At 46.8% G+C, this 26,875-nt stretch overlaps 1 protein-coding gene across 4 annotated transcripts in view; it reads left to right on the top strand.

Annotated features, from left to right (window-relative positions):
- BCL7C (BAF chromatin remodeling complex subunit BCL7C) overlaps positions 1-21,691 on the top strand; it is a 63,639-nt gene extending 41,948 nt beyond the window's left edge. The window contains exon 6 of one of the 4 annotated variants that reach the window (XM_007990268.3): positions 17,856-21,691. In XM_007990268.3, coding sequence (XP_007988459.1) covers positions 17,856-18,056 — 201 coding nt within the window. In that variant the 3' untranslated portion in view covers positions 18,057-21,691. Of the gene's footprint in view, positions 1-474; positions 1,855-17,855 lie in introns of those variants that run through there. The other 3 variants (XM_073015314.1, XM_073015310.1, XM_073015313.1) reach the window with 3 other exon arrangements.
- The last annotated feature ends 5,184 nt before the right edge of the window (positions 21,692-26,875 follow it).

Here is a 26,875-nt window from a genome sequence, read left to right as displayed (position 1 = left end):
TTGGGTGTGTGAGGTGGCTCACACCTGTAATTTCAGCACTTTGGGAAGCTGAGGCGGGTGAATCACCTGAGGTCAGGAGTTCGAGACCAGCCTTACCAATATGGTGAAACCCCGTCTCAACTAAAAATACAAAAATTAGCCAGCCGTGTTGGCTTGTGCCTGTAATCCCAGCTACTTGGGAGGCTGAGGCAGGAGAATCGCTTGAACCCGGGAGGCGGAGGTTGCCATGAATCGAGATTACGACACTGCACTCCAGGCTGAGCGACAAAGCGGGACTCCATCTCACCAAAAAAAAAAAAAAAAAAAATGTATAAAGTTACTAGGTGAGTGCAAAAGTAATTGTTGGAATTTGCCATTTGATTTTGGAATACATTCTTAAATAAATGTGGTTATGTTATACATCATTTTAGTGGGCATTTCTCACTTTATTTTTTTAATGACTTATTACTGCTGTTTATTTTACGTTTATTTTAGACTATGGAAATGATGTTAGACAAAAAGCAAATTCAAGCAATTTTCTTATTCGAGTTAAAAATGGGTCATAAAGCAACGGAGATACATCGCAACATCAACAACACATTTGGCCCAGGAACTGCTTGCAAACATACAGTACAGTGGTGGTTCAAGAAGTTTTGCAAAGAAGATGAGAGCCTTGAAGATGAGGAACATAACATCCGGCCATCGGAAATCGACAATGACCAACTGAAAGCAATCATTGAAGCTGATCCTCTTAAAACTACTTGGGAAGTTGCCCAAGAACTCAACCATCGACCATTCTATGGCCATTTGGCGTTTGAAGCAAATTGGAAAGGTAAAAAGCTCAATAAGTGGGTGCCTCATGACCTTACCAAATATTTTTTAAAAAGTCATTTTGAAGTGTCTTCGTCTCTTATTCTATGCAACAACAACGAACCATTTCTTGATCAGATTGTGACGTGCGACAAAAAGTCGATTTTATATGACAACCGGCAACAACCAGCTCTATGAGTGTACTGAGAAGTAGCTCTAAAGCACTTCCCAAAGCCAACCTTGCACCAAAAAAAGGTCACAGTAACTGTTTGGTGGTCTGCTGCTGGTCTGATCCACTGCAGCTTTCTTAATCCCAGTGAAACCATTACATTTGAGAAGTATGCTCAGCAAATGGATGAGATGCACGGAAAACTGCAAGGCCTGCTGTGGCATTGCTCACCAGAAAGGGCCCAGTTATTCTCCATGACAGCAACCACACATCGCATAACCAACGCTTCAAAAGTTGAGGTTGGGTACGGTGGCTCACGCCTGTAATCCCAACATTTTGGGAGGCCAAGGTGGACAGATCACTTGAGGTCAGGAGTTCGAGAACAGCCTGGCCAACATGGTGAAACCCGTCTCTACTAAAAATACAAAAATTAACTGGGTATGATAGCTGGCGCATGTAATCCCAGCTACTCGAGAGGCTGAGGCAAGAGAACTGCTTAAACCCAGAAGGTGGAGGTTGTAGTGGCTCATGCCACTGCACTCCAGCCTGGGTGACAGAGCGAGACTCTGTCTCAAAAAAAAAAAAAAAAAAAAGTTGAACAAATGGAGCTATGAAGTTTTGCTTCATCCACCATATTCACCTGACCTCTTGCCTACTGACTACCACTTCTTCAAGCATCCCAACAGTTTTTTGCAAGGAAAACGCTTCCACACCCAGCAGGATGCAGAAAATGCTTTCCAAGAGTTTTCTGAATCCCAAAGCACAGATAATTACGATACAGGAATAAACAAACTTATTTCTCACTGGAAAAAATGTGTTGATTGTAAACATGTGTTGATTGTAATGGTTGATTGTAATGGTATTAATTTTGATTAATAAAGATGTGTTTGAGCCTAGTTATAATGATTTAAAATTCATGGTCTGAAACCGCAATTACATTTGCACCAAAAGTTGCAGTTAGCTAAAATTAATTTATTACTGCAGAAAAAATCTTTTTTGTAAATGTAATGTAGCCTATATATACAGCATTCATAAAGCCTACAGTGGTGTGCCATAATGTCCTAGGACTTCACATTCGCTCCCTACTGACTTACTAACTCATCTAGGGCAACTTCCAGTCCTGCAGGCTCCATTCTGGTAAGTGCCCTAGGTACTTACCATGGCATACCATGGTATACCAGCGTGGCATGCCATTTTATCTTTTATGCTGTATTTTTACTGTACCTTTTCTGTGTTTCAATACACAAATACTTACCATCGTGTTACAGTATTATATATGTCACCTATAGTATTCAGGACAGTAACATGCTGTACAGATCTGTAGCCTAGGAGCAATAGTCTATATGATACAGTCTAGATTTGTAGTAGCAGGTTATACCATCTAGGTTTGTGTGACTACACTCCATGATGTCTGCACAATGACAAAATCGCCCATGACCCATTTCTCAGAATGTTTCCCCATCGTTAAGCAACACATGACTGTATATGGTGCCTTTATACTCAGAGATAGTTTGTAAGTAAAAGGATGTAACAAGATATGCCATGCAAAAGTAACTATAAGAGATGTGTTTGCTGGGTGTGGTGGCTCACGCCTGTAATCCCAGCACTTTGGAAGGCATATTTCTTTTTTTTCTTTTCTTTTTTTTTTTTTTTGAGACGGAGTCTCGCTCAGTCACCCAGGCTGGAGTGCAGTAGCGCAGTGCGATCGACTCACTGCAAGCTCCGCCTCCCGGGTTCACGCCATTCTCCTGCCTCAGCCTCCCGAGTAGCTGGGACTACAGGCACCTGCTACCACGCCCGGCTAATTTTTTTTTTTTTTTTTTTTGGAGACGGAGTCTCGCTCTGTCGCCCAGGTTGGAGTGCAGTGGCGCGATCTCGGCTCACTGCAAGCTCCGCCTCCCGGGTTCATGCCATTCTCCTGCCTCAGCCTCCCGAGTAGCTGGGACTACAGGCGCCGCCACCTCGCCCGGCTAGTTTTTTGTATTTTTTAGTAGAGACGGGGTTTCACCGTGTTAGCCAGGATGGTCTCGATCTCCTGACCTCGTGATCCGCCCATCTCGGCCTCCCAAAGTGCTGGGATTACAGGCTTGCGCCACCGCGCCCGGCCTTTTTTTTTTTTTTTTTTGTATTTTTAGTAGAGATGGGGTTTCACCGTGTTAGCCAGGATGGTCTTGATCTTCTGACCTTGTGATCCGCTCGCCTAGGCCTCCCAAAGGCGTGAGCCACCGCGCCGGCCTGGAAGGCATATCTCTTGAGCCCAGAAGTTTGAGACCAGCCTGGGCAACATGGCAAAACCCGTCTCTACGATAAAAAATACAAAGTTAGCTTGGCATGGTCGAGGCTACAGTGAGCTACGATTGTACCATTCATTCCAGCCCGAGTGACAGCAAGACCCCGTCTCAGAGAAAAAAAAAAGGAGTAAAAAGGAGGCACAGGGGCTCACGCCTATAATCCCAACACTTTGGGAGGCCGAGGCAGGCTGATCACCCGAGGTCAGGAGTTTGAGACCAGCCTGGCCAACATGGTGAAATCTCATCTCTACTAAAAATATGAAACTCAGCCGGGTGGGTGGCGGGGAGCCTGTAATCCCAGCTACTTGAGAGGCTGAGGCACAAGAATTGCTTGAACCTGGGAGGCGGGGGTTGCAGTGAGCTGAGATTGTGCTACTGCACTCCAGCCTGGGCAATAGAGCTAAACTCAGTCTCAAAAACAAACAAACAAACAAAAAACAAAAAAAAAAGGGGATGTGAAGTGGCTATGTTAATATATATATCAGACAAACCAGAATTTAAGACAAAAATTGTTACTAGATACAAAAGACATTTTATAATGATAAAGGGGTCAATCCATCAGGAAGACATAATAACTGAAAACATATGTGCATCTAACAACAGAGCCCCAAAATACATGAAGCAAAAACTGATAGAACTGAAGGGAGAAATAAGCAATTCAACAATATTAGCCAGAGATTTCAATACTCTACTTTTTCTTTCTTTTTTTTTCTTTTTGCAACGGATTCAAGTGATTCTCCTGCCTCAGCCTCCTGAGTAGCTGGGATTGCAGGCATGTGCCACCACACCCAGCTGATTTTTTTTGTATTTTTAGTAGAGACACGGTTTCACCATGTTGACCAGGCTGGTCTTGAACTCCTGACCTCAGGTGATTCGCTGGCTTCAGCCTCCCAAAGTGCTGGGATTGCAGGTGTAAGTCACCGCACCCGGCCCCAATACCCTACTTTCAATAATTGATAGAACAGTTAGATGATCAACAAGGAAATAGACCAAGCAATATTGGAGTACACTGCCCATCTACTTTGTTCCTAGGGACACTATAATCCATTAGCCACTACCAAGACCTCTGCAAGCCAAGCAATTAGATTGCCTGGTGGTCTGTGCTACCCTTTACAGTTGATGTGTCTGCCTTGTCAAGGTCCCTTCATATCCAGAGATCAGAGGGCCCACCTCAATGGTGCATTTCCTACAGCCTTACTTGGCTTACAAAGGACAGCAACCAGAGAACTTCTCAAAGATAGAGCTGCTTCTTTCAATGCCCTAGCAAAAGGAGTGTTTTCTGGGTCCTCTCCTAAAATAGAGTTGATAGAGTGCACATGATAAATGCAGTCTATCACGCTAAGCTTTTGGATTCTCTCTCCTTGTGACTGCCAGGAAAGATCCGGCATGTAATTTCACTAACCACTGAATGGTGGTAGGCCACAATAAAGTCCAAATTCCAGTCAATCAACCAAGTAGCCTCCTACAGCCAAATTCAGGTGCACAAGCTAACACATTACATCTGGAGTCTCTAGCACATGCACCCATATCGATGAATTTGGCCTTACCTAGTATCACATTCTCCCCTCACTGGTCTAACATCCTTAGCACCCATCTTCCCATACATCCTAATTTTCTGCTAACATATTAACAATGTCCTGCAATTATTTTAGTGTGTAAGTTGGGTCATTTCCTCCTGGGTCTCAGTGTGTATCTGTCCCCCTGAAACATGGTGAAATTTTTTTTTTTTTTTGAGACAGAGTCTCGCTGTGTCGCCCAGGCTGGTGTGCAGTGGCACCATCTCAGCTCATGGCAACCTCTGCCTCCCAGGTTCAAGTGATTCTCTTGCCTTAGCCTCCCGAGTAGCTGGGATTACAGGTGTGCACCACCATGCCTGGCTAATTTTTGTATTTTTAGTAGCGACAGTGTTTCACCATGTTGGACAGGCTGGTCTTGAACTCCTGACCTCAGGTCATCCCCTGCTTTGGTCTCCCACAGTGCTGGGATTACAGGTGTGAGCCACTGTGCCTGGCCCATGGTGATATTTGACCCTATTAAAGACCTACTAGCAACAGATTGGTTGTGGTGGATTTTGAGGGTATGAGCATCCACTTTCAAGGCATTTGCCCAGGTGAGGTTATCACAGGGTTTTCAGACAGAGGAAGGTGAGTCTCTTCAGACTGTGGACATCAGGCTACTTCCACTCACAAGGGAGACTCTGAATGACATAGGAGTTCAATATTGTTGGCTTCATCTGGGTCCAACTAGATTCACCATTCCAAATTTCTGGATCCTATTCTTTCCCAATTAGTGCCTTAGTTTTTGCATGACAAATTTGATGAGACTGCAAATTCAACTCTACTTTTCAGCAAACCACACAATTAAATTGTGTGTTTGACTTTCAGCAATAACAGTCCTGGGTCTACACAAGTCAGAGATTGTTTTAGGCTTGTCATGGAAGCATTCTGATTCTCAGACTGTGACTTGAGCTGAGAGTGAATAGACCTGAGCTTGCCATTTTTCTCTTTGTAATAACTCAACTGCACTGAAAAGAATCCATTGCACACCACAGTCCTTGCTCCTTGGTCATTACTGCTGTCACGGTAGTCAAGAATAGCAGCTATTTGGGTTCCCAAGGCCTGTGCTTCAGTTGGTACTTCACCACCATTCATGTGACAGCGTCACTAGCTGGGATGTTACTGCGGGCTGTGGGTTGCTGGCATCCCACTTCCCACAGCAAGGAACTCAGCATGGAGCTCAAGCCCAGCGTGTGGTTAAATAAATCCCCAAATCCCATCTCTGCAGGTCTCCTGGGATCACTCCCAGTGCTACTTATTGTATCAGTTAAGGTTCAGTCAAAAGGCAGAAGCCACAATGGGAGTTTAACATAAGGAATTATTGATAGGGGATTGGAATGATAGGGAATTGGTTAATGAGAGCTAAAGACAATTCTAAAGAATACAGAGAGCCTGGGCAATATAGCGAGACCCCATCTCTACAAAAAATAAAGATAAATTTTAAAATTAGCCAGGCATGGTGGTGCACACCTGTGGTCCCAGCTATTCAAGAGGCTAAGGCTGAAGAATCTTTTTTTTTTTTTTTTTTTTTTTTTTGAGACGGAGTCTCGCTGTTGCCCAGGCTGGAGTGTAGTGGTGTGATCTCAGCTCACTGCAACCTCTGCTTCCCAGGTTCAAGCAATTCTCCTGCCTCAGCCTCCTGAGTAGTTGGGACTACAGGTGCCTGCCACCAAGTATGGCTAATTTTTGTATTGTTAGTAGAGACGGGGTTTCACCATGTTGGCCAGGCTGGTCTTGATCTCCTGACCTTGTGATCCACCCGCTCAGCCTCCCAAAGTGCTGGGATTACAGGCGTGAGCCACCGCGCCCGGCTGAAGGATCTCTTGAGCCCAGGAGTTTGAGGCTGCAGTGAGCTGTGATTGCACCACTGTATTCCAGCCTGGGCAACAGAGTGCTGTCTCAAAAAAAAAAAAAAAAGAATACAGAAATACAGAGGTGGCAGATATAAAGATCAGCTACTATCCCCAGGGCTGAGATACAGCATCCAAGGAAGAATGTTCTCCCACCAGAGCTGAGATCCAGACGTCATTTGAAAGGCAAGGCAGAGAAGCCACTGACATGCCTCACCAAAGGAGACCTCCTAGAAATCTGCCCTCTGGGGTGTCAGGTGAAGCTGCTATTCCACCAAGCACTGTTGGAACCAAGAACTGTAGGAAACTCACTCTGCAGGAGCCCATTGCTGGAAAGAGCTTTGCCAGAGCAAGGATCAAGCACTGTAGGGAGTCAGGCCATTAGAGGAGTCAAGCACGAGAGCATGCAGACTCAGTGAGAGTCCAGTGCCTGAGGAAGCTGTACTATACAGGAATCAAGTGCCGAAGAAAGCCATGCTTTCTACCTGTTAGAAAAAGTGCGCTTGGTGAGAGCACAGTGCTGGAGAAAACTAGACTGTTACAGAAGTCAAGTACTGGAGAAGCATGCTCTGCCAGAGTTCAGTGCTAGAGAAAGCCACATGAGGGTCAGGACCAGTGGTGGGTGTGCGAAAACTGTCCAAGTGCCAGGAGCCACTCACTGCAAAGGCAGCATGTGGTATGGGATTTGTGGTGTCCATATTGGGGGAGGGAACGTGGTAAAGTGTTGCAAACTGGGATCTTTGAGCCTCCCAAGGACTTTTCACTCTGGACATGCATCTAGGGCAGAGAACCACTGGGATCTGCCCCTGAAAAACCGTGCAGCAAGAGCAAGAAAAGTGAAACCTCAACAGGACCAGAACCAGGAAGAGGTTCCCCTTCTTCTTGCAATGTCCCACCAGCGCCCTCTACTGACAAACAAAGCATAATATCATGTTCTTTGCAAGGAGAAATGCATTAAAAGTCCAGCCCGTTATCTTAGAGCAGGTACTGGAGGGTGACATTTAGAGCTGAGACAACTGATTGAAAACTGACATAGTGCCAGAATCCCCACATAGGCTCTCTGACTCATAGACTGAAGGCCAATATGACAGGAAGGCCTAAATGAAAGCCCCTGGAACTTCCCTTGCCTACAGAGAAAATAAGCCAGTAGAAATACCACATTCCTGAGGGAAGCACAGAGATTAATGCCGCTGTCAAAAAATTAAAAGAAGCAAGGGTGATGACACCTATCACATACTCATTTAACCCACCAGTGTGGCCTGTACAGAAGTCAGATGGATCTCAGAGAATGACTGTGGACTATCATAGACTTTATCAGATGGTGATTCCAATTGTAGCCGCTGTTCCCAGACACAGTATCCTTCTTGGAGCAAATCATTATGCCCCTGGCATGTGGTATGCAGCGATCAACCTGGCTTTTCCTCCATACCAAATGCAGCATCCCCCAGAAACAGTTTCAAAGCCACCATATATCTTCAGGTTGCTTCAAACCTATGTCAGTTCTGATCTGCCATAATACAGTCTTCAGAGATCTTGATCATCTTGTCACTATATTGACGTTACTGGATCTGATGAGCCAGAAATAACAAGTAACACTTTAACTGCTTAGTAAGACATATGCAAACTACAAGGTGGGAGACAAACCCCACAAGACTCCAGAACCTACCGCCTCCGTGAAGTTTCTGGGGATTCAGTGGTCTAGAGTACGTACAGATATCTCCTCATACAACCTACTCTCCTCTAAAAGAGGCACAGTGCTTAGCAGGCCTATTTGGATTTTGGAGGCAACATGTTTCTTCGATAGGGTTACCTGTAAGGCTGCTAGTTTGTTTGTGTTTTTCTTTTTCTTTTTCTTTCTTTTTTTTTTTTTTGAGACAGAGTCTCACTCTGTCACCAGGCTGGAGTGCAGTGGTGCCATCTCGGTGCACTGCAACCCCTGCCTCTTGGGTTCAAGCAATTCTTCTGCCTCAGCCTCCCAAGTAGCTGGCATGACAGGTGCGCAACACCACACCCAGCTAATTTTTGTGTTTTTGGTAGAGAGGGGGTTTCACCATGTTGGCCAGGATGGTCTTGGTCTCTTGACCATGTGATCCGCCTGCCTCAGCCTCCCAAAGTGCTGGGATTATAGGCGTGAGCCACTGCACCCGGCCTTTTTTATTTATTTTATTTATTTTTTATTTTTTTTTATTTTTGAGGCAGAGTCTTGCTTTGTCACCAAGGCTGGAGTGCAATGGCGTGATCTCAGCTCACTGCGACCTCCCGGGTTCAAGAGATTCTCCTGCCAAGTAGCATCCCAAGTAGCTGGGATTACAGGCGTGTGCCACAACGCCCAGCTATTCTTTGTATTTTTAGTAGAGATGGGGTTTCACCATAATGGCTGGGCTGGTCTCCAACTCCTGACCTCAAGTGATCTGCCCACCTCAGCCTCCCAAAATGCTGGGATTACAGGCATGACCCACGGTGTCCGGTCTATGCTGCTAGTTTTTAGCAGGGACCGGAGCAAGAGAAGGCTCTGCAGCAAGTCCAGGCTGCATTACATCACATGCTGCTCTACCGTGTGGTGCTTGAGATCCAGCAGATCTGGTAACACTCAGTGTCCATGGAAAGCAGGAATGCTACACGAAGCCTCTGGCAAACACCAGAGTAGAATAATCAACCCCTTCAACACCAACTTTTTATTTTATTTTAGTTTTTTGAGTCAGGGTCTCACTCTGTCACCCAGGCTGGAGTGCAGTGGCATGATCACAGCTCACTGCAGCCTCAACCTCCCAGGCCCAAGTGACTCTCCCACCTCAGCCTCCCAAGTAGCTGGGACTACAGGCATGTGCCACCACGCCTAGCTAACTTTCATTTTTGGTAGAGACAAGGTCTCACTATGTTGCCGAGGCTGGTCTCAAACTCCTGGTCTCAAGCGATCCTCCTGCCTCAGCCTCCCAAAGTGCTGGGATTACTAGCATGAGTCATAGCACCCAGTCCAACACCAGCTCTTGCTACATTGTCTTCCTCTCCCTCCATTAGTGCCTATGACCTCCTGGAGTATCCCTCATTTTACAGAAGAGTCTGCAAAATTTGCTGTCATGGCCTCGCAATGGCCTGAATTTTGACTAGTATGTTTGATTGTTTGCTATGTCTGGCATGAGAAATGGTCAGAAGTATAGACCTGTACTAACGCATGGGCAGTTGCTCCTGATTTGGCTGGATGGCCAGGGATTTGGAAGGAACAGGACTGGTGACAAGGAAGTTTGAGCTCTTGTAACGTTTTTTAAAAAACAGACCTCAATCAATTTTACTTCAGTTAAAACCATTTCAGCCAGGCGCGGTGGCTCACGCCTGTAATCCCAGCATTTTGGGAAGCCAAGGCAGGCAGATCACAAGGTCAGGAGATTGAGACCATCCTGGCTAACACGGTGAAACCCTGTCTCTACTAAAAATACAAAAAATTAGCCAGGTGTGGTGGCACGCACCTGTAATCCCAGCTACTCAGGAGGCTGAGGCAGGATCTCTTGAACCCGGGAGGCAGAGGTTGCAGTGAGCCGAGATTGCACCATTGCACTCCAGCCTGGGTGACAAAGTGAGCCTCTGTTTTAAAAAATAAATAAATAACATTTCATCCAGGGACTGGCTTGATCTTCTCTCCTCTGGTTTCTGAGTCCCTTAGATGGGCTGTAACTTTTCTTTAATTATTCAATATTTTATTTACAATTAGCAGTCAGAATAGTATATTAGGTTCTATCAAACTGAGGCAAGTGGTGTAAGGCAAGTTTCACCTTGAGTGGCCAGTGTGTTCTTTAGTTAGGTATACCATAACAAGGTACCACAGATTGGGTGCCTTAAACAACAGAAATTTATTTTCTCATAGTTCTGGAGGCTGGAAGTCCAAGATCAAGGTGTCGGAAGGGTTGGTTTCTTCTGAGGTCTCTCTTATTGTCTTGTAGATGGCCTTGTTGTCCTTGGGTCTCTACATGGTCTTCACTTTGTATACGTCTGTGTCTAAATTTCCTCTTAAGTGCACCAGTCGTATTGAATTAGAGCCCACCCTAACAACTTCACCGTAAATCAATTACTGTAACCTGCATGGACCTTGGGAGACTGAACAAAGGGGGGCAAATGCAGGAATAAAAGACAAAGACAAAAGAGTATATTTGGAAGAAGTGGTCAGAGGGCACCTTGCCTCTAGTGGACAAGGGCCCTGAGCATTTTTTTTTTTTTTTTTTTTTGAGTCTCGCACTTTGGCCCAGACTGGAGTGCAGTGACATGATCTTAGCTCGTTGCAAGCTCTGCCTCCTGGGTTCACACCATTCTCCTGCCTCAGCCTCCCAAGTAGCTGGGACTACTGGCGCCCGCCACCATGCCCAGCTAATTCTTTGTATTTTTAGTAGAGACAGGGTTTCACCGTGTTAGCCAGGATGGTCTTGATCTCTTGACCTTGTGATCTGCCCGCCTCGGCCTCCCAAAGTGCTGGGATTACAGGCGTGCCAAGGGCCCTGAGCTTTACACAGCCCTCCAAATTTATTGGTAAAAGAGATAATGAGAAAGGGGGGCTGGTTGTCGGGTAATTGTCAGTCAGCTGTTTGGTTCACAGCAGGCTTGCAAGACTGCATCCTTCGAACAATAGGCGCTAGATTTCCCAGTAGATAACTTCAAGGAGCCCAGCCAGGGAGTGATGGCCCTCAGCAAACCTTTTGGTGGCAGGCATAGTGTGAGTTTGCTCACATCCTGCATTCATGGTAAACAGTTTGCTGTTTGATCATATAGCCTCCAGTGGAATGCTGAGTTGGTCACAATCCCTGTGGCCTTTTCAGCTCCCAGTGAATTACCTCTTTAAAACCCTCTCCAAATACAGTCACATTCTGAGGCATCAGGACTTCTTCATATGAATTGGGGAAAGGGGGCAGGAGATACAATTCAGTCCACAACACTCAGTATTGAACAAATTTGCAGACCACTATCTGACTACAAAGGCATGAGTAGGAAGCCTTACCTACAGGGTTTTTCAGGTGCAGGCAGGCATCTTTCCTCAAGTCAGTCTACCTGTGCAACTCCCTTCTAAGTCCTCCAAGGTGAGCAGATTGGGTCAGTTCTTCCAGGGCTGCATGTTTATATGTGGTTTCTGGCAGGAGTGGGAGAGATGAGGGAGACCATTAATTATGGTCTTTGATATCGTTTGGCTGTGTCCCCACCCAAATCTCATCTTGAATTGTAGTCCCCATAATCCCCACATGTCATGGGAGGAACCCGGTGGGAGGTAATTGAATCATAGGGGGCGGTTACCTCCATGCTGTTCTTGTGACAGTGAGTGAGTTCTCATGAGATCTGGTAGTTTCATAAGGGGCTTTTCCAACTTTGCTCAGCACTTCTTATTATTGCCACCATGTGAAGAAGGACATGTTTGCTTTCCCTTCTGCCATTATTGTAAGTTTCCTGAGACCTCCCCAGCCACGCTAAACTGTGAGTCAATTAAACCTGTTTCCTTTCTAAATTATCCAGTCTCAGGTATGTCTTTAGCAACGTGAGAACAACGTGTCTTTGTTCTTCTTCAGTTCTGGACCATGTTTACCCATCCATAATCACAGGCAGTGACTTGACAGGCTTCCCCTTGTAAAACTTGGAATTTGATGGCCGGGCGCAGTGGCTCACGCCTATAATCCCAGCACTTTGGGAGGCTGTGGCAGGTGTATCTCTTGAGGTCAGGAGTTTGAAACCAGCCGGGCCAACATGGTGAAATCCTGTCTCTACTAAAAATATAAAAATTAGCCAGGCATGGTGGCATGTGCCTGTAATTCCAGCTACTCGAGAGGCTGAGACAGGAGAATCGCTTGAACCTGGGAGGCAGAGATTGCAGTGAGCCGAGATCATGCCACTGCACTCCAGCCTGAGTGACAGACCAAGACTCTGTCTTAAAAAAAAAAAAAAAAAAAAAAAAAAAAAAAAAAACTAAAACAAAAACTTGGAATTTGACAGTGTAGAACAAAACCTAAGTTCTTAGGCAACAGGTTCACTCTCAAGGGGAAAAACAGAGGAAGGAACAGGTTTGTAGATATACGATTTATCCTTCCTAATAACTCCATTCCTTCCTAAGTAAGTTAGGAGGTGGGGAAAGGTCAGTAGTGTTACAGTAGATCTCTAGCTACATAAAAGTAAACATCAGGAGTGGGGAAAATGTGTTCTTTCCACCAGTATAATGCAAGACAGCTGACAGAACCCTCTCCTGGAGGGACTCCCAAGTTCTCTCCAGCTGAGCTCTTTCATGAAACAAATATATTTGTTCCCTATTGCTGCATAACAAATTACTACACATTTAGCAACTTAAAGCCACAACCATTTATTATCTCACAGTTCCCTAAGTTCCACTGTATGGGCATGACTGGTTCTCAGCTCAGTCTTGCAAGGGCAAAGTCTAGGTGTTGCCTGAGCTGGGCTCTTATCCAGATGCTTTGAAGAAGAATCCACTTCCGAGCTCATTTAGGTCATTAGCCAAATTCAGCTGCTTGCTGGATGTCGGGTAGTGGCAGCTCTTTGGAGGTCTCCGCATTCCTCAGCACGTGGCTGCCTCCATCTTCAAGTCAGCAATGGCTCAAATGCCCCTCATAAACTTCCTGTTCTGCTACCAGCTAGAGAAAACCTTGCTTTTAAATGGCTACCTGACTGGGTGATAATCTCAGTGTCCTAGTATCAACTGACTTGGAATTTTAATTAAATCTGCCAGATCCTTTTGCAGCAGCACCTCAATTAGTGCTTGACTGAATAACCAGGGGACAGGAATCTTGAGGGGAGCATCTTTAGAATCCTGTCTGTCACACCAGGGAATCCCACTCTTTGCCCCAGACCCTGAGAGAAGACAGTTCCTCTCTACCACAGGTTTGTTAGATTCTAATCTAGCCCAGTAGACAAGTATGTGGTGCACACTCTCTCCTCTAGAGAGGCCACAGTCAGCTCTTCAGCTCATTCATACATTCTTAGCAACTTTGTATGAACTGGAAACAAGCTGCCCTTTCCTTGAAACAATGTACTGTTACCTGTTGGAAATCTGTTGCGCTAACTATACAAATCTCTTGTTTACCTGGTAGTGAATGGCACCCACCCCCAGGAGCTGTGAGTGGCCTTGATCTCAGTGTGGGCTCAAATACACCCTGTGCATTGTAACCATTTGCCCACCCTGGCTATTGTCATGAAGACATTTTTTCCCAGAATCTTTCTGACATTCTTCATTGATTTATCTGTTAACGATTTGGGGAAAATTGAAATAAAATGGCTATAACTTCCTGAAAATGCTATAATGCATTATTAATAACCAGAAAAGAAAACATTTTGCCACTGGTCTGATCTAATCTGTTCGGGGTTTTTTGTTTGTTTGTTTGTTTGAGACGGAGTCTCGCTCTGTTGCCCAGGCTAGAGTGCAGTGGCGTGATCTTGGCTCACTGCAGCTTCTGCCTCCTGGGTTCAAGCAATTCTTGCCTCAGCCTCCTGAGTAGCTAGGACTACAGATGAGTGCCACCAAGCCTTGCTAATTTTTTGTATTTTTTTAGTAGAGACAGGGTTTCACCATGTTGGCCAGAGTGGTCTCAAACTCCTGACCTCAAGTGACCCACCCGCCTCGGCCTCCCAAAGTTCTGAGATTACAGGCATGGGCTATTGCGCCTGGCCTAATCTGTTTATTTATATTTATAAGCAAATATCCAAAATCCTCCAAGGAGCAAACCCTGAAGTAACTGGTATATTAAGGCAATAATGGCAGCCACTAATGTTACTCAGTGCCTCTATCTACCTACCTACCTACCTACCTACCTACCTACCTAGCTACCTACCATCTATCTCTGATCTATATGTGTATACTATACACACACACACTCACATAATCTCATTTAATCATCACATTCCTTTATTCCTTTTGGGTAGGGATTATTATGCCTACAGATAAAACTAAGGCTTTGTAATGTTATATTATTTGCCCAAAGTCACAGATAAGAAGAAGCTGAGTCAGGATTCAAACCTCTGTCATCCATTTCAAAGCCCATACTTCTAACCACTTCGGTGGAGATTAGCCGTGGAGATGAGCCGATTGCCTGTGCTGTGAATTGAGACCTTGGGCTGTTCTGTGGTGAAGCCAGTGGCCCAGTCTGGGACAGGAAAGAAGCCAAGTCTGGAATGTCCTGGTTCTATTCATGAGACTAGCCTGAAGGGAAAAGTATGGGGGGGAATTGTTTGTGGCTAAGAGAGCCAGTGGGACTTGGAGAGAAGTCCATAGAGGAGGAAAAATTGTAGGGCCCTGCATTGTGCATCATGTCTCCGGTGGCTGGCACCTTGTTGGGGCTCAGTTAGCATGTGCCAATCAACTGACTGACCACCTGATCAGCCACACAGCATGCCTGGGAAAGCTCCTCTCTGCACTCTGCTTCTCTAACGTCTATTCCTGCTACCACCCCCTGCCCTCTTCAATAAACCAATTCATTTGAATCATGTCTTGTGCTGCAGGCCCAGTGCCAAGTGCTTTATCTGCATCTTCTTATTAAAAGTCCTCACAAGAACACACTGATAGATTATTTCATATCTGAGATGCTTCTAGGCTGGAAAGAAATAGCCACTCCCTGCTATACTGTTTACTTATTAGACTCCATTTAACAAAAAAGAAAAAATTAAAAGCCATTTGTTCCCATAGGGGATTTGGGCTTTGATCACAAATTTGACCAACTAAAGTATCTTAAGGGCCAGGCGCAGTGGCTCACGCCTGTAATCCCAATACCTTAGGAGAACAAGGCAGGCAGATCACCTGAGGTCAGGAGTTCGAGACCAGCCTGGCCAACATGGTGAAACCCCATCTCTACTAAAGATACAAAAATTAGCTAGGCATGGTGATGGGTGCCTATAATCCCAGCTGCTCAGGAAGCTGAGGCAGGAGAATCACTTGAACCTGGAGACTGCAGTGAGGCAAGAGGCTCCATTGCACTACAGCCTGGGCAACAAGAGCAAAACTCCACCTCAAAAAAAAATATTATCACCTTTGTCTTTGTACCGCTACCCCAATATCCTTGAAAATATCCTTACTTTCTGGAATCAACAGGATGCTATAGACCCATGCTGATTTTTCTTGTCTCAAGAAATGTAATCAGCTACCCTCCAAGAACTCCTGGTTATTTTAATGGTAAACACTATTAGGCACCAACAACTGGGCATTAAGGATATACATAAGTGTTAGTAGGGTGGCAAACTTTCACTCAGTGACGAGAGTTGAAAACGAAAATTTTAAAGAGATGGAGTCAGCCAGGCATGGTGGCTCATGCCTGTAATCCCAGCACTTTGGGAGGCTGAGGCAGGTGGATCACGACGTCAGGAGTTTGAGACCAACCTGGTCAAAACGGTGAAACCCTGTCTCTACCAAAAAAAAAAAAAAATACAAAAATTAGCCAGGTGTGGTAGCACGCACCTGTAGTCCCAGCTACTCAGGAAGCTGAGGCAGGAGAATTGCTTGAACCCGGTAGGCAGAGGTTGCAGTGAGCCAAGACGGCACCACTGCACTCCAGCCTGGGTGACAGAGCAAGACTCTGTCTCAAAAAAAAAAAAAAAAATTATACAGAGATGGAGTCTTGGCCAGGCAAGTGGTTCACACCTGTAATCCCAGCACTTTGGGAGGCTGAAGTGGGTGAATTGCTTGAGCCCAGAAATTCAAGACCAGCCTGAGCAACATGGCAAAACCCCATATCTACAAAAAATACAAAAATTAGCCAGGCATGGTGATGTGCACCTGTAAGTCCTAGCTACTTGGGAGGCTGAGCTGGGAGGATTGCTTGAGATGTGGAGTTTGAGGCTTCAGTGAGCCATGATTGTACCACTGCACTCCAGCCTGAGCAACAAAGGGAGACACTGTCTCAAAAAAAAAAAAAAAAGGGTCTCACTCTGTTGCCCAGGTGGGAGTGCAGCAGCGTGATCGTAAGGTCTCCACAGCTCAGACCTCTCAGGCTGAAGTGATCCTCTCACCTTGCCACCCACCCCCAGCAGCCGGGACTACAGGCACATGCCATCATGCTGGGCTAATTTTTAAATATTTTGTAAAGATGGAATCTCGCTATGTTGCCCAGGCTGGGCGTTTTCGTTTTGTTTGTTTTGTTTTTGAGACAGACTCTTGCTCTGTCACCCAGGCTGGAGTGTAGTGATGCGATCTTGGCTCTCTGCAACCTCCGCCTCCCAGGCTCAAGCGATTCTCATGCCTCAGCATCCCAAGTAGCTGGGATTACAGGTGCCGCACCACCATGCCCAGCTAATTTTTGTATTTTTAGTAGAGATGGGGTTTCACCATGTTGGCCAGGCTGGTCTCGAACCCCTGACCTCAAGTGATCCGCCCACCTTGGCCTCCCAAAGTGCTGGGATTACAGGCGTGAGCCAGCATGCCTGGCCCCAGGCTGGTCCTGAACCCAATCATCCTGCTTTGTTTGGCCTCCCTCCCAAAGTGCTGGGATTACAGGCTAAACCATCGTGCTCTGCTAAAAAACGTTTTTCTTTTTTTTTCTTCAGACAGAGTCTCACTCTGTTGCCCAGGCTGGAGTGCAGTGGCATGATCTTGGCTCACTGCAACCTCTGCCTACTGGGTTCAAGAGATTCTCCTGTATCAGCCTCCCAAGTAGCTGGGACTACAGGCTCCCATCACCGCGCCCAGCTAATTTTTATATTTTTAGTAGAGACGGGGTTTCACCATGTTGGTCAGGCTGGTCTTGAACTCCTGACCTCAGGCGACCCACACGCCTCGGCCTCCCAAAGTGCTGGGATTACAGGTGTGAGCCACCGCGTCTGGCCAAAAATTTTCTTAAAGGTAAAGTTTTATATTGATTTTCCAATTTAACATATCCCTGATGGCCTGTGGATGTACCAACCACACTGACAGAATCATCTGAGGCTGCCATTACAGTTATCTCCGTCTTAGAGCTTAACAAGAAGTTATGTAGCTTGCCCAAGATTACACTACAGGTAATGGTTGGAATTGGGATTCAAACCCAGGACTGTCTAATATCAGAAACTGAGGTCTTATAGGTTTCCTACAAGGTCCTTCCTCACCCTCTGCCTGCTGTCAAAAATACACAACTTAATTGCTTGCAAAAGACTTTCCACCAACTTGCCCCATGTGGAAGTCATAAACGGGGCAAGTTTGTGGAAAGTCAGTGAGGTGAGGAGAAGAGGAAACAGTACCCAGATTCTTCTTTTCTCCTTACAGGATTCAGGAGTGAGAATGACGAGGAGAGCCCTCCACGAGAAGGGGCTGAAGACAGAGCCCCTAAGGAGGCTCCTGCCCAGGAGGGGCCTCCGGACAAATGCCCGGCCCAGTTCCACGGCGGTGCCAGACACCAGAGCTCCCGGGGGAGGCAGCAAGGCCCCAAGGGCACCCAGGACGATCCCCCAGGGTAAGGGGAGGTGAGTGGGCTCCCCAAGCAAGCCAAGGCCCCTAAAGCCTCCCTTGGCTGCCCCAAGATCCAGCCACTACCTGTGCCCCGAGGGCGGAAAGAGCTTCCCAGCTCACCCACTGCGGTAACATCTGGGGCAAGCGGCCCTACACCTGCCCGAACCTAAGGCCATAGCATCCATCTGGCTCACCACTGGCGCCCAAATGCGCGAGAAGGGCTTAGGGCAGAACTTGGACCACATCCAGCGCCTGAGGCCGCCTTGCTAGAGGCCCAGGGGAGGGGTGCACCGGGCTGCCTTGCCCGTCTCCTCACGCACCCACGCGGCCACCCGCCCAGTGGCCCGACTGTGCCATGCGAGGTGCCTGCCACCCCAGGAGAGGCGCCGAGTCCCGAGTCCTGCCGGCGCTGAGCCTCCAGGTCCATAGCAGGCAGGGGCCGTGTCGGGAACAGGCGCACGGTACACGCCCGCCTCGCGCCTTCTGCAGCACCACGCGACGCCCACGTGGTGCCCAGAAGTCCACGGATGCGTCGAGGCCCGCGCACGCGCAGAGACCCCGGCGCGGAAGCCACCCGGCACACCAGGGCTTCTGTACGCCAGCGCCGGGGGACCTCCAGCGCCCAAGGACATACGGCAAGTGCTTCCACCAGGGTGTCAGCCTAACAGGCCCACCTGGAAACCCGCGTGGAACAGTAGTGGCCTTTCAGCCCAGACGCCTGCCTCGCGCTACGGAACCGTGTGGAGGCACGGAGACTTCTGGGGCAGCCCTGAGCTAGTGGACTAACCTACCTGGAAAATCCTAGCCCAAGAAGCAGTGCGAGTGAGCCTTTTGGGTGGATCCAAGGCCCTTCACCAAGCTCTCACTTCCTGACTTCACCGTTGGGTCTGTTGTACTAGGAAATAATAACGCCTCCCGTTTATTGAGGGTTTACTCTGTACCAGGCATTGTGACTGATGTAATTTAGTTCTCACTGCATCCCTGTGGCATGGATATTCTCATTATCTGCATTTTGCAGTGGAGAAATTGAGTCTGAGAGGTTAAGGAACCTTCCCAAAGTCACACAAGCCAGTAGGTGGCAGAACCAGAATTTAGATCACAGGCCGGCCTGCCTGCCTGCCTGACTCCACAGCCAGCACTGCGGTACCACTTCCCGTGCATGGGACACGGCGGGGTTAAGGCCGTGGGTTAACAGGGCCTCCATTTATGGAGAGCATTCATTTTTCTCTGGTGAATTATAGAAAACGCTTTTTACACTGAAGTGAGCAGATACTCCCTGGGATGAAAGTTAACATTTGCACCAATGATTGAGATGACACACAAATTTCACGCTTCAAGCCAATGCTTTAGGCTCAGCCCATGGAATTCTGGAGTGACCTTTTCTGAGTCATTACCAGGGTGATGTTGGTGAAGGAGGCTCCACTCCAGGACCAGCTCCTGTGTAGAGCCTTCCTGGAGGCCAACAAGGATGACCTCTCTCCATTTGCCATCCACTGGATTGTCTGGGAAGTTCATCCAGTTCCTCTGGGCTAAGATTTCCAAGTTCCCAAAAGGGAACCTAACCTTCAGGAGTTGGGAATGAAAAATTGGGATTTGGGGGAATTCCTGAAAGCATGTTGTTCTGTATTTTTCTTTTTTTTTTTTTTGGAGACAGAGTTTTGCTCTTGTCCCTCAGGCTGGAGTGCAGTGGTGTGATCTCAGCTCACTGCAACCTCCACCTCCCGGGTCCAAGTGATTCTCTTGCCTCAGCCTCCCTAGTAACTGGGATTACGGGCACGTGCCACCAACCACACCCGGCTAATTTTTGGTATTTTTAGTACAGAGAGGGTTTCATCATGTTGGCCAGGCTGGTCTCAAACTCCTGACCTTAGGTGATCCACCCACCTCAGCCTCCCAAAGTGCAGGGATTACAGGCGTGAGCCACCGTGCCCGGCCACTTGCTGTATTTTTTAATAAATAAGAAATACACATTTAGTAGTAGTTACAAAGAACTGTAGGCCATAGCAAATATTCAATAACTGAAAAATGCCAATGAACATTATTGGGTAGTGTTTAAATAACAAGATGTTCAAATATTTGACAAGATTAGCAACACTACACAGAATCACGAGTTGAAATTGCCAGTTTAGGCTGAGTATGGTGGCACGTGCCTGTAATTACAGCACTTTGGGAGGCCAGAGCAGGAGGGTGTCTTGAGTCCTGAGTTTGAGGCTATAGTGAGCTGTGATTGCACCACTGCACTCCAGCCTGGGCAACAGAGCAAGACCCTGTCTCTTAAAAAAAGAGAGAGGGAGAAAAATGGCCAATTTAAGGACTTATTTGTTTCCAAAACTTGTTATTGATTAGAACATCATTTGTAAGATTTGTATAAAATACACTGCACGTAAACATTAATATTTGTGAGAATGATTCGCTCTTAACAGCAGAGAGAGCCACCAATATACTTTTAGTGTGTCAACAGCTACAAAAAGTATTTTGACTACTTATCTCCTAGGTACTCTTGTCCCATATTCTGGAATTGTCTACCTTAACTTTATTTATTTATTTTTTTAAGACAGTCTTACTCTAGCTCCCAGGCTCAAGTGCAGTGGCGTGATCTTGACTCACTGCAACCTCCACCTCCCGGGTTCAAGCAATTCTTGTGCCTCAGCCACCCAAGTAGCTGGGATTACAGGCATGTGCCACCACGCCCAGCTAGGTTTTTTGTAGAGACAGGGTTTTGCCATGTTGGCCAGGCTGGTCTTGAACTCCTGACCTCAAATGATCCAACCGCCTCAGCCTCCCAAAGTACTGGGATTACAGTACCTTAACTTTAGACTCCGTGTGTCAACGTTGCCTTCTCTTGCTTTCAACTTGACATCGGTGGATTTCTTTAAGCCAGGCATGCCTCTATGTTGATTGTTAAGCATTAATTCTCACAGGAGAATTATAATGCTTTTCCCCATTTTCCCAGTTTCTTGACTGATCATTTTTGAGATTCAGAAGAACATACAGATTTGCTGATAAATTCCAGGAGGGATTTCCTGCATAGAAACACTACTTTGGGGCCGGGCACAGTGGCTCATGCCTATAATCCCAGCACTTTGGGAGGCCGAGGCGGTTGGATCACTTAAGGTCACCAGTCCGGCCAACATGGTGAAACCTCATCTCTACTAAAAATACAAAAAAAAAAAAAAAAAAAAAGCCAGGCATGGTGCTGTACACCTGTAGTCCAAGCTACTCGGGAGGCTGAGGCAGGAGAATCGCTTAAACCTGGAAGGTATAAGTTGCCGTGAGCAGAGATTGTGCCACTGCACTCCAGCCTGGGTGACAGAGTGAGACTCTGTCTCGAAAAAGAAAGGCCGGGTGCAGTGGCTCATGCCTGTAATCCCAGCACTTTGGGAGGCCGAGGCAGGCGGATCACGAGGTCAGGAGTTCGAGACCAGCCTGACCAACATGGTGAAACCCATCTCTCCTAAAAATACAAAAATTAGCCAGGCATGGTGGTGCATGCCTGAAATCCCACCTACTCAGGATGCTGAGGCAGGAAAATTGCTTGAACCAGGGAGGCAGAGGTTACAGCGAGCTGAGATCCCGCCACTGCACTCCAGCCTGGGTGACAGAGGGAGATTCGTCACACACACACACACACACACACACACACACACACAAAACGGAAAAAGAAAGAAAAAGAAACACTACTCTGGGCTGAGCAGCATCGGCAAGTCAAGTCTGCTTCTGAAATTTTGCCTAGAACATTGAATCTTGCCTTTTTGGTTTTGGGGCCTCAGAGCCAGAGAATCCAAGTATGGATCCTAGCTCTACCAGTTCCTGGTGGTGAGAGCTTAGGCAAGTCACTTTACCTCTTTGAGCTTCAATTTAATTGGTAGAATAATGTGTGGGAAGTCAATGCTCGCTTTGGGAGGCAATATTGTAGAAGGGTTAAGAGTGTGGCTCTGGAGTCAGTCAGTCTGAGGCTTGAATCCTGGCTCCATTACTTACTACCTCTTTGATCTGAGGCAAGTTACGAGCCACTCCATTTTTCTCTTCTGTAAAGTGGTGGCACCGATTGATCATTGTGGCAAACATCATCTTCATAGAGTTTTCATGAGTTTAAATTGGATCACATATGAAAATGCTTAACACAGAGCATGGTACATTGTAAGTGCTTGATAAACACAAACCACTGTAGCTGTTACCTGCTGTATCTACCTCTCCGGGCGGTCATGAGGATGAAAGGGAGGCTGTGTTGGGGAAGTGCTTTCTAAGCTGTGAAATGGTAGCCACACACTTCTCTTGCCTTCAGAGATGGGATGGTCCAAAGCTACGGGCAGACATTAATGGTATCCTCAAGTAAGGGTTCTGAGAATACTTACCTATATCCACAGAAGGTAGCTGTGTTGAGGCGAGTGTCACCATGGGTGACTGGAAAACAGTGCAAAATGCTCTCAGCTGAGGGATAATTGCAGTCATGAGGGCAAACTCTGGCATGGTATGACTTGGGGCACCCTTGGGGACAGGGAGAAAACCGATTTTTCAGAAGGAGGCTTTAGAAGAAGGATCATGTTAAATGGAACCTGCCCACTGTATATTTTTGTTTTTGTTTTTAATTAGGGGCCGCATCAGAGGAAGGGGACATGTAATAGAAGGTGGGTGGAGGGCTCTGACTTTTGTCTGAAACTGCTATTGGTGAAACGTTGAACTTAGGACACATTCCTGTGAACTGGAACCAGTGCACCCTCTTGCGCTGTGCATGCACCACGATGTCATTCGTTTCCTAGACCGTAGACCAAATATGGCTCAAAGGGCTTCCAAAGAGGATCGCATGTCATTCTGACAGCAGCCCTCTCAACAACGTACAGGTGAGGGCTTAGAGTCCCCGGAAGTCATGTCCGTTGCCCAAGGTTACACAACTGATACTAATATATTATGAAGTCAGGATTCAGACACAGTCCAAGTTCTTTTTGTTTGTGTGTTTTTTGAGCTGGAGTCTCGCTCTATCATCCAGGCTGGAGTGCAGTGGCACAATCTCAGCTCACTGCAACCTCCACTTCCCAGATTCAAGTGATTCTTGTGCCTCAGCCTCCCGAGTAGCTGGGACTACAGACGTGGCCACCACGCCTGGCTAGTTTATAGACCAAGTTCTTAACCCTACCAGCCTGCCTCAACCACCAGGTGCCAGACTGCTGATCTTGAACAAGGAAGAAGAAAATCCAAATGTATGAGATTTCAGTGCCTAAATGTCCTCCTTTCTTGCCTTTGGTAACAACTTTTTCTGTCTCAGAATATCACTGCTACTTCTCTGGACACTGCTTCTTTGCTTCCAGGGCTGTTTTTCTTGCTTGGCCCTAAGTCAGCCTCGTTTGGGCCCTGTCCCTAGACTCTTTCTTCTGCATGGGTCTGTGAAAGATCTCCTTTATGTGCGCAGCTCCAGCCATTGGTCCTCTCAGTCTAACCCAGACTGCCCCTCTGAGCGCCAGCCTGAGCAGCCAGCTGCCTCCTTGACATCCCCTCTCTGGGTCTCCTGCATGATGTCTCCCATAACGCGGCTTGCCTCCCAAGTGCTACCTCCTCCCTGCCATGGCCTCTTGGTTCCAAATTGCGGGGTAGTGGTGGGGAATTTAGAAAGCCTTTAAAGATGAAACCTCTTGAATGAGTTCTCAGGGCTAGAGATAGACCACAGAGTGTGTTCTCTGAGAGCTACCAACAGTCTGGAGATGAACTTGGAGAGTGGAATTCACCATTTAATCAGTCAGCTGGCTACCGAATGCCCAGCTGCGTGCCAGGTCCAGCCGCTGGGGTGGAAAGATGCATTCATGAGTAGAACAGACAGGACTCCTGGCTTTAGGGAGCATCCAGGCTGTTGGAGAAGACAGACGTCATGCAGTCCCCCAAAATACACTCTCATAAACTGGGATAAGTGTCATGAAGGAAAAGTTCTTGGTGCCATAAAAGCATATTGTAGATATAAATTAGATTAAGGTAGTCAAAGAAGGTCATTGTGAGAAAGTGACAATTACTATCTCCTGAGATCTGAGTTGGGGAGGAGAATTCCATAGACAGGCAAGAGTAGGCCCAAAAGACCCAGGAGCGGGAAAGAGCTTGGCATGGTGGGAAAACTGAAAGGCAATCCGTGTAGTGGGAGCTGAGCGTGCAGGGAGATGGGCTGAGATAAGGCCGGGTGGCCTGGGCAGGGGTGATGGCAGAGCCTCGTGGGCCACAGTAAGAAACCTGGAGGTTTTGGGTTAACTTTTTTTTTTTTTTTCCTTGAATTTGAGACACAGACTCACTGTGTCCCCAGGCTGGAGTACAGTGGTGTGATCTTGGCTCATTGCAACCTCTACCCATGGGGTTCAAGCGAGTCTCCCACCTCAGCCTCTCAAGTAGCTGGGATTACAGGCACCCGCCACTACACCTGGCTAATTTTTGTATTTTTAGTAGAGCGAGTGTTTCGCCATGTTGGCCAGGCTGGTCTCGAACTCCTGACCTCAAGTGATCCACCCTCCTTGGCCTCCCACAGTGCTTACAAATCCCCAAAGGGATTACAGGCATGAGCCACTATGCCCTTCCTGGTTTAACTTTTTATTTGGAAATAGTTTCAAAGTTACAGAAAAGTTTCAAGAATAGTACAACGGACACCTGCATAGCCTTTGTCCCATATTCATCTGGTGTTCACATTTTACCCAATTTCTCTGTCACTGGCTATCTCTCTATTTAAGGTATATGCAGATGACTTTGATTCCAGTCTAGTTGAGAATAAGTTGCAGACCTCTTGTTCCTCTACCCCTAAATAGTGTGTGTTTCCTCCCACAGTACAGTTATCCACTGCATTAAATTTCACACTCATCCAATGTGGTATCTAATTTACCTCCCATCTTGTCACTTGTCTCAGTAATGCCCTTTAGATGGCGTTTCTCCTCTAGTCCAGGATCCAGTCTAAGAATGATGTATGGCATTCAGTTGTTGTCTCTCTCTAGTATCCCTTAATCGGGAATGGTCAGCCTTTCTTTGTCTTGCATGGTGTTGACTTTATTGAAGAATTCAATCTTCCCCTTTATTTTAATAGAACATTCTTCATTTGGGGTTTGTCTGCTGTTTCTTCATTATAATATATGGGTTATGCATTCCTGGCTGGAAGACTGTGTAAGTGATACTGTGTCCTTCTCAGTGTAACAGCTAAAGCCATACATGTCTATCTGTACCTCCTTGGTGATTTTTTTTTTTTTAAACAGAGTCTCACTGTGTTGCCTAGGCTGGAGTACAGTGGTGTGATCGCAGCTCACTGCAACGTCTCCCTCCTGGGTTCAAGCAATTCTTCCTGCCTCAGCCTCCTGAGTTTCTGGGATTACAGGTACCCACTACCATGCCTGGCTAATTTTTGTATTTTTTAGTAGAGACAGGATTTTGCCATGTTGACCAGGCTGGTCTTGAACTCCTGACCTCAGGAGACCCTCCTGCCTCGGCCTCCCAAAGTGCTGGGATTACAGGAGTGAGCCACCACGCCCAGCCCCTCCTTGGTGATTTTAATTTTGATCACCAAGTCAAGGTTATCTGATTTCTCCAATCTATAGTTACTATTTTTCCCTTATAACAAGTAATCTATGAGGAGGTATTTTATAACCATGGCTATATCCTATTCCACATCAAAAGTTAAATAGATGAGACTGACACCTATTGATGATTCTTGCCTAAGAATCACGATGGTTACAGAATAGTAACTCAACCCCAGGACTCCCTCCACATTTATTAGTCAATAATTACTTGGCATTCTTCTGTCCACTTATTTATAGATTCACTATTCGTAGGAACTCTTGGATTTCTATTATTTTCCAATAAATTTTACAATTAGTTATTAATCTTAATTATTTTGGTGCTCAGATTGTCCCAGATTTGGCCGCTGGAAGCTCCTTAAAACTAGAAGCCTGGATTTCATCCCAGCTTCAGTGGAGTGGCATGATTCAGTTTACAGATAAGATCACCCTGACTGCTGTGTGAGAATGCACTTATAGGGGCACAGATGAGGAAGCAGGGAGACCCTTGTGTAGTCCAGATGGGAGATGTGGCTTAGATTAGGGTTGTGACATACAGGGGGAGGGAATGGATAGAGGTGAGAGAAACATTGAGAGAACCACCGCACACACACACCTGTGGCTCACACCACAGGTGGTGGTGTGACACCTGTAATCCCAACACTTTGGGAGGCCAAGGCAGGAGGATCACTTGAGGCCAGGAGTTTGAGACCTGCCTGGGCAACATAACAACAGCCTGTCTCTTTAAAAAAAAAAAAAAAAAAAAAAGGTAAGAATTAGTCAGGCATGGTGCTGTGCACCTGTAGTCCTAACTCTCTGGGAGGCTGAGGTGGGAGGATCACTTGAGCCCAGGAGTTTGAGGCTCCAGTGAGCCATGATTGTGTACTCCAGCCTCGGTAACAGAGTGAGACCCTGTCTCTAGAAGAAAAGAAAAACATTGGAGGTAGAATCAGCAGGACTTAGTGGTGGATTGAACGCACAGTCAGAGAGGGCAGAGTTGAGAGCTACCGGAGCAGCCGGAGGAATGGTGGAGATGTTGACTGATACGGGGAAGACAAGCAGAGTAAGGGGTTGGGTAGGGGGGGAGGTGTTAGATGCATTGAGTTCGAGGGGTCTGGAACATCCAGTGTTCTCTGGCACCCAAGTGAAGGGGTCAGCGAGACAACTAGACTCTGGAGCTGACACAGAAGTCCAGACCAGAAGTAAACTTAAGGCCATGAATCCATGGTCTTGGATGAAATGTTGTAAGGGGAGAATGTGGACTGATATGGGAGTGCACTGTTTGGGGGTGCAGGGGTCTATGGCCAGAATTTGCAAGGGAGAGGTAGG

This window comes from Chlorocebus sabaeus, chromosome 5 (genome assembly GCF_047675955.1).
Source record: "Chlorocebus sabaeus isolate Y175 chromosome 5, mChlSab1.0.hap1, whole genome shotgun sequence".
NCBI classification, from domain to species: Eukaryota; Metazoa; Chordata; class Mammalia; order Primates; family Cercopithecidae; genus Chlorocebus; species Chlorocebus sabaeus.
Note: the sequence above shows the minus strand (reverse complement) of the source record. Positions and strands in the feature narration are given on the sequence as shown.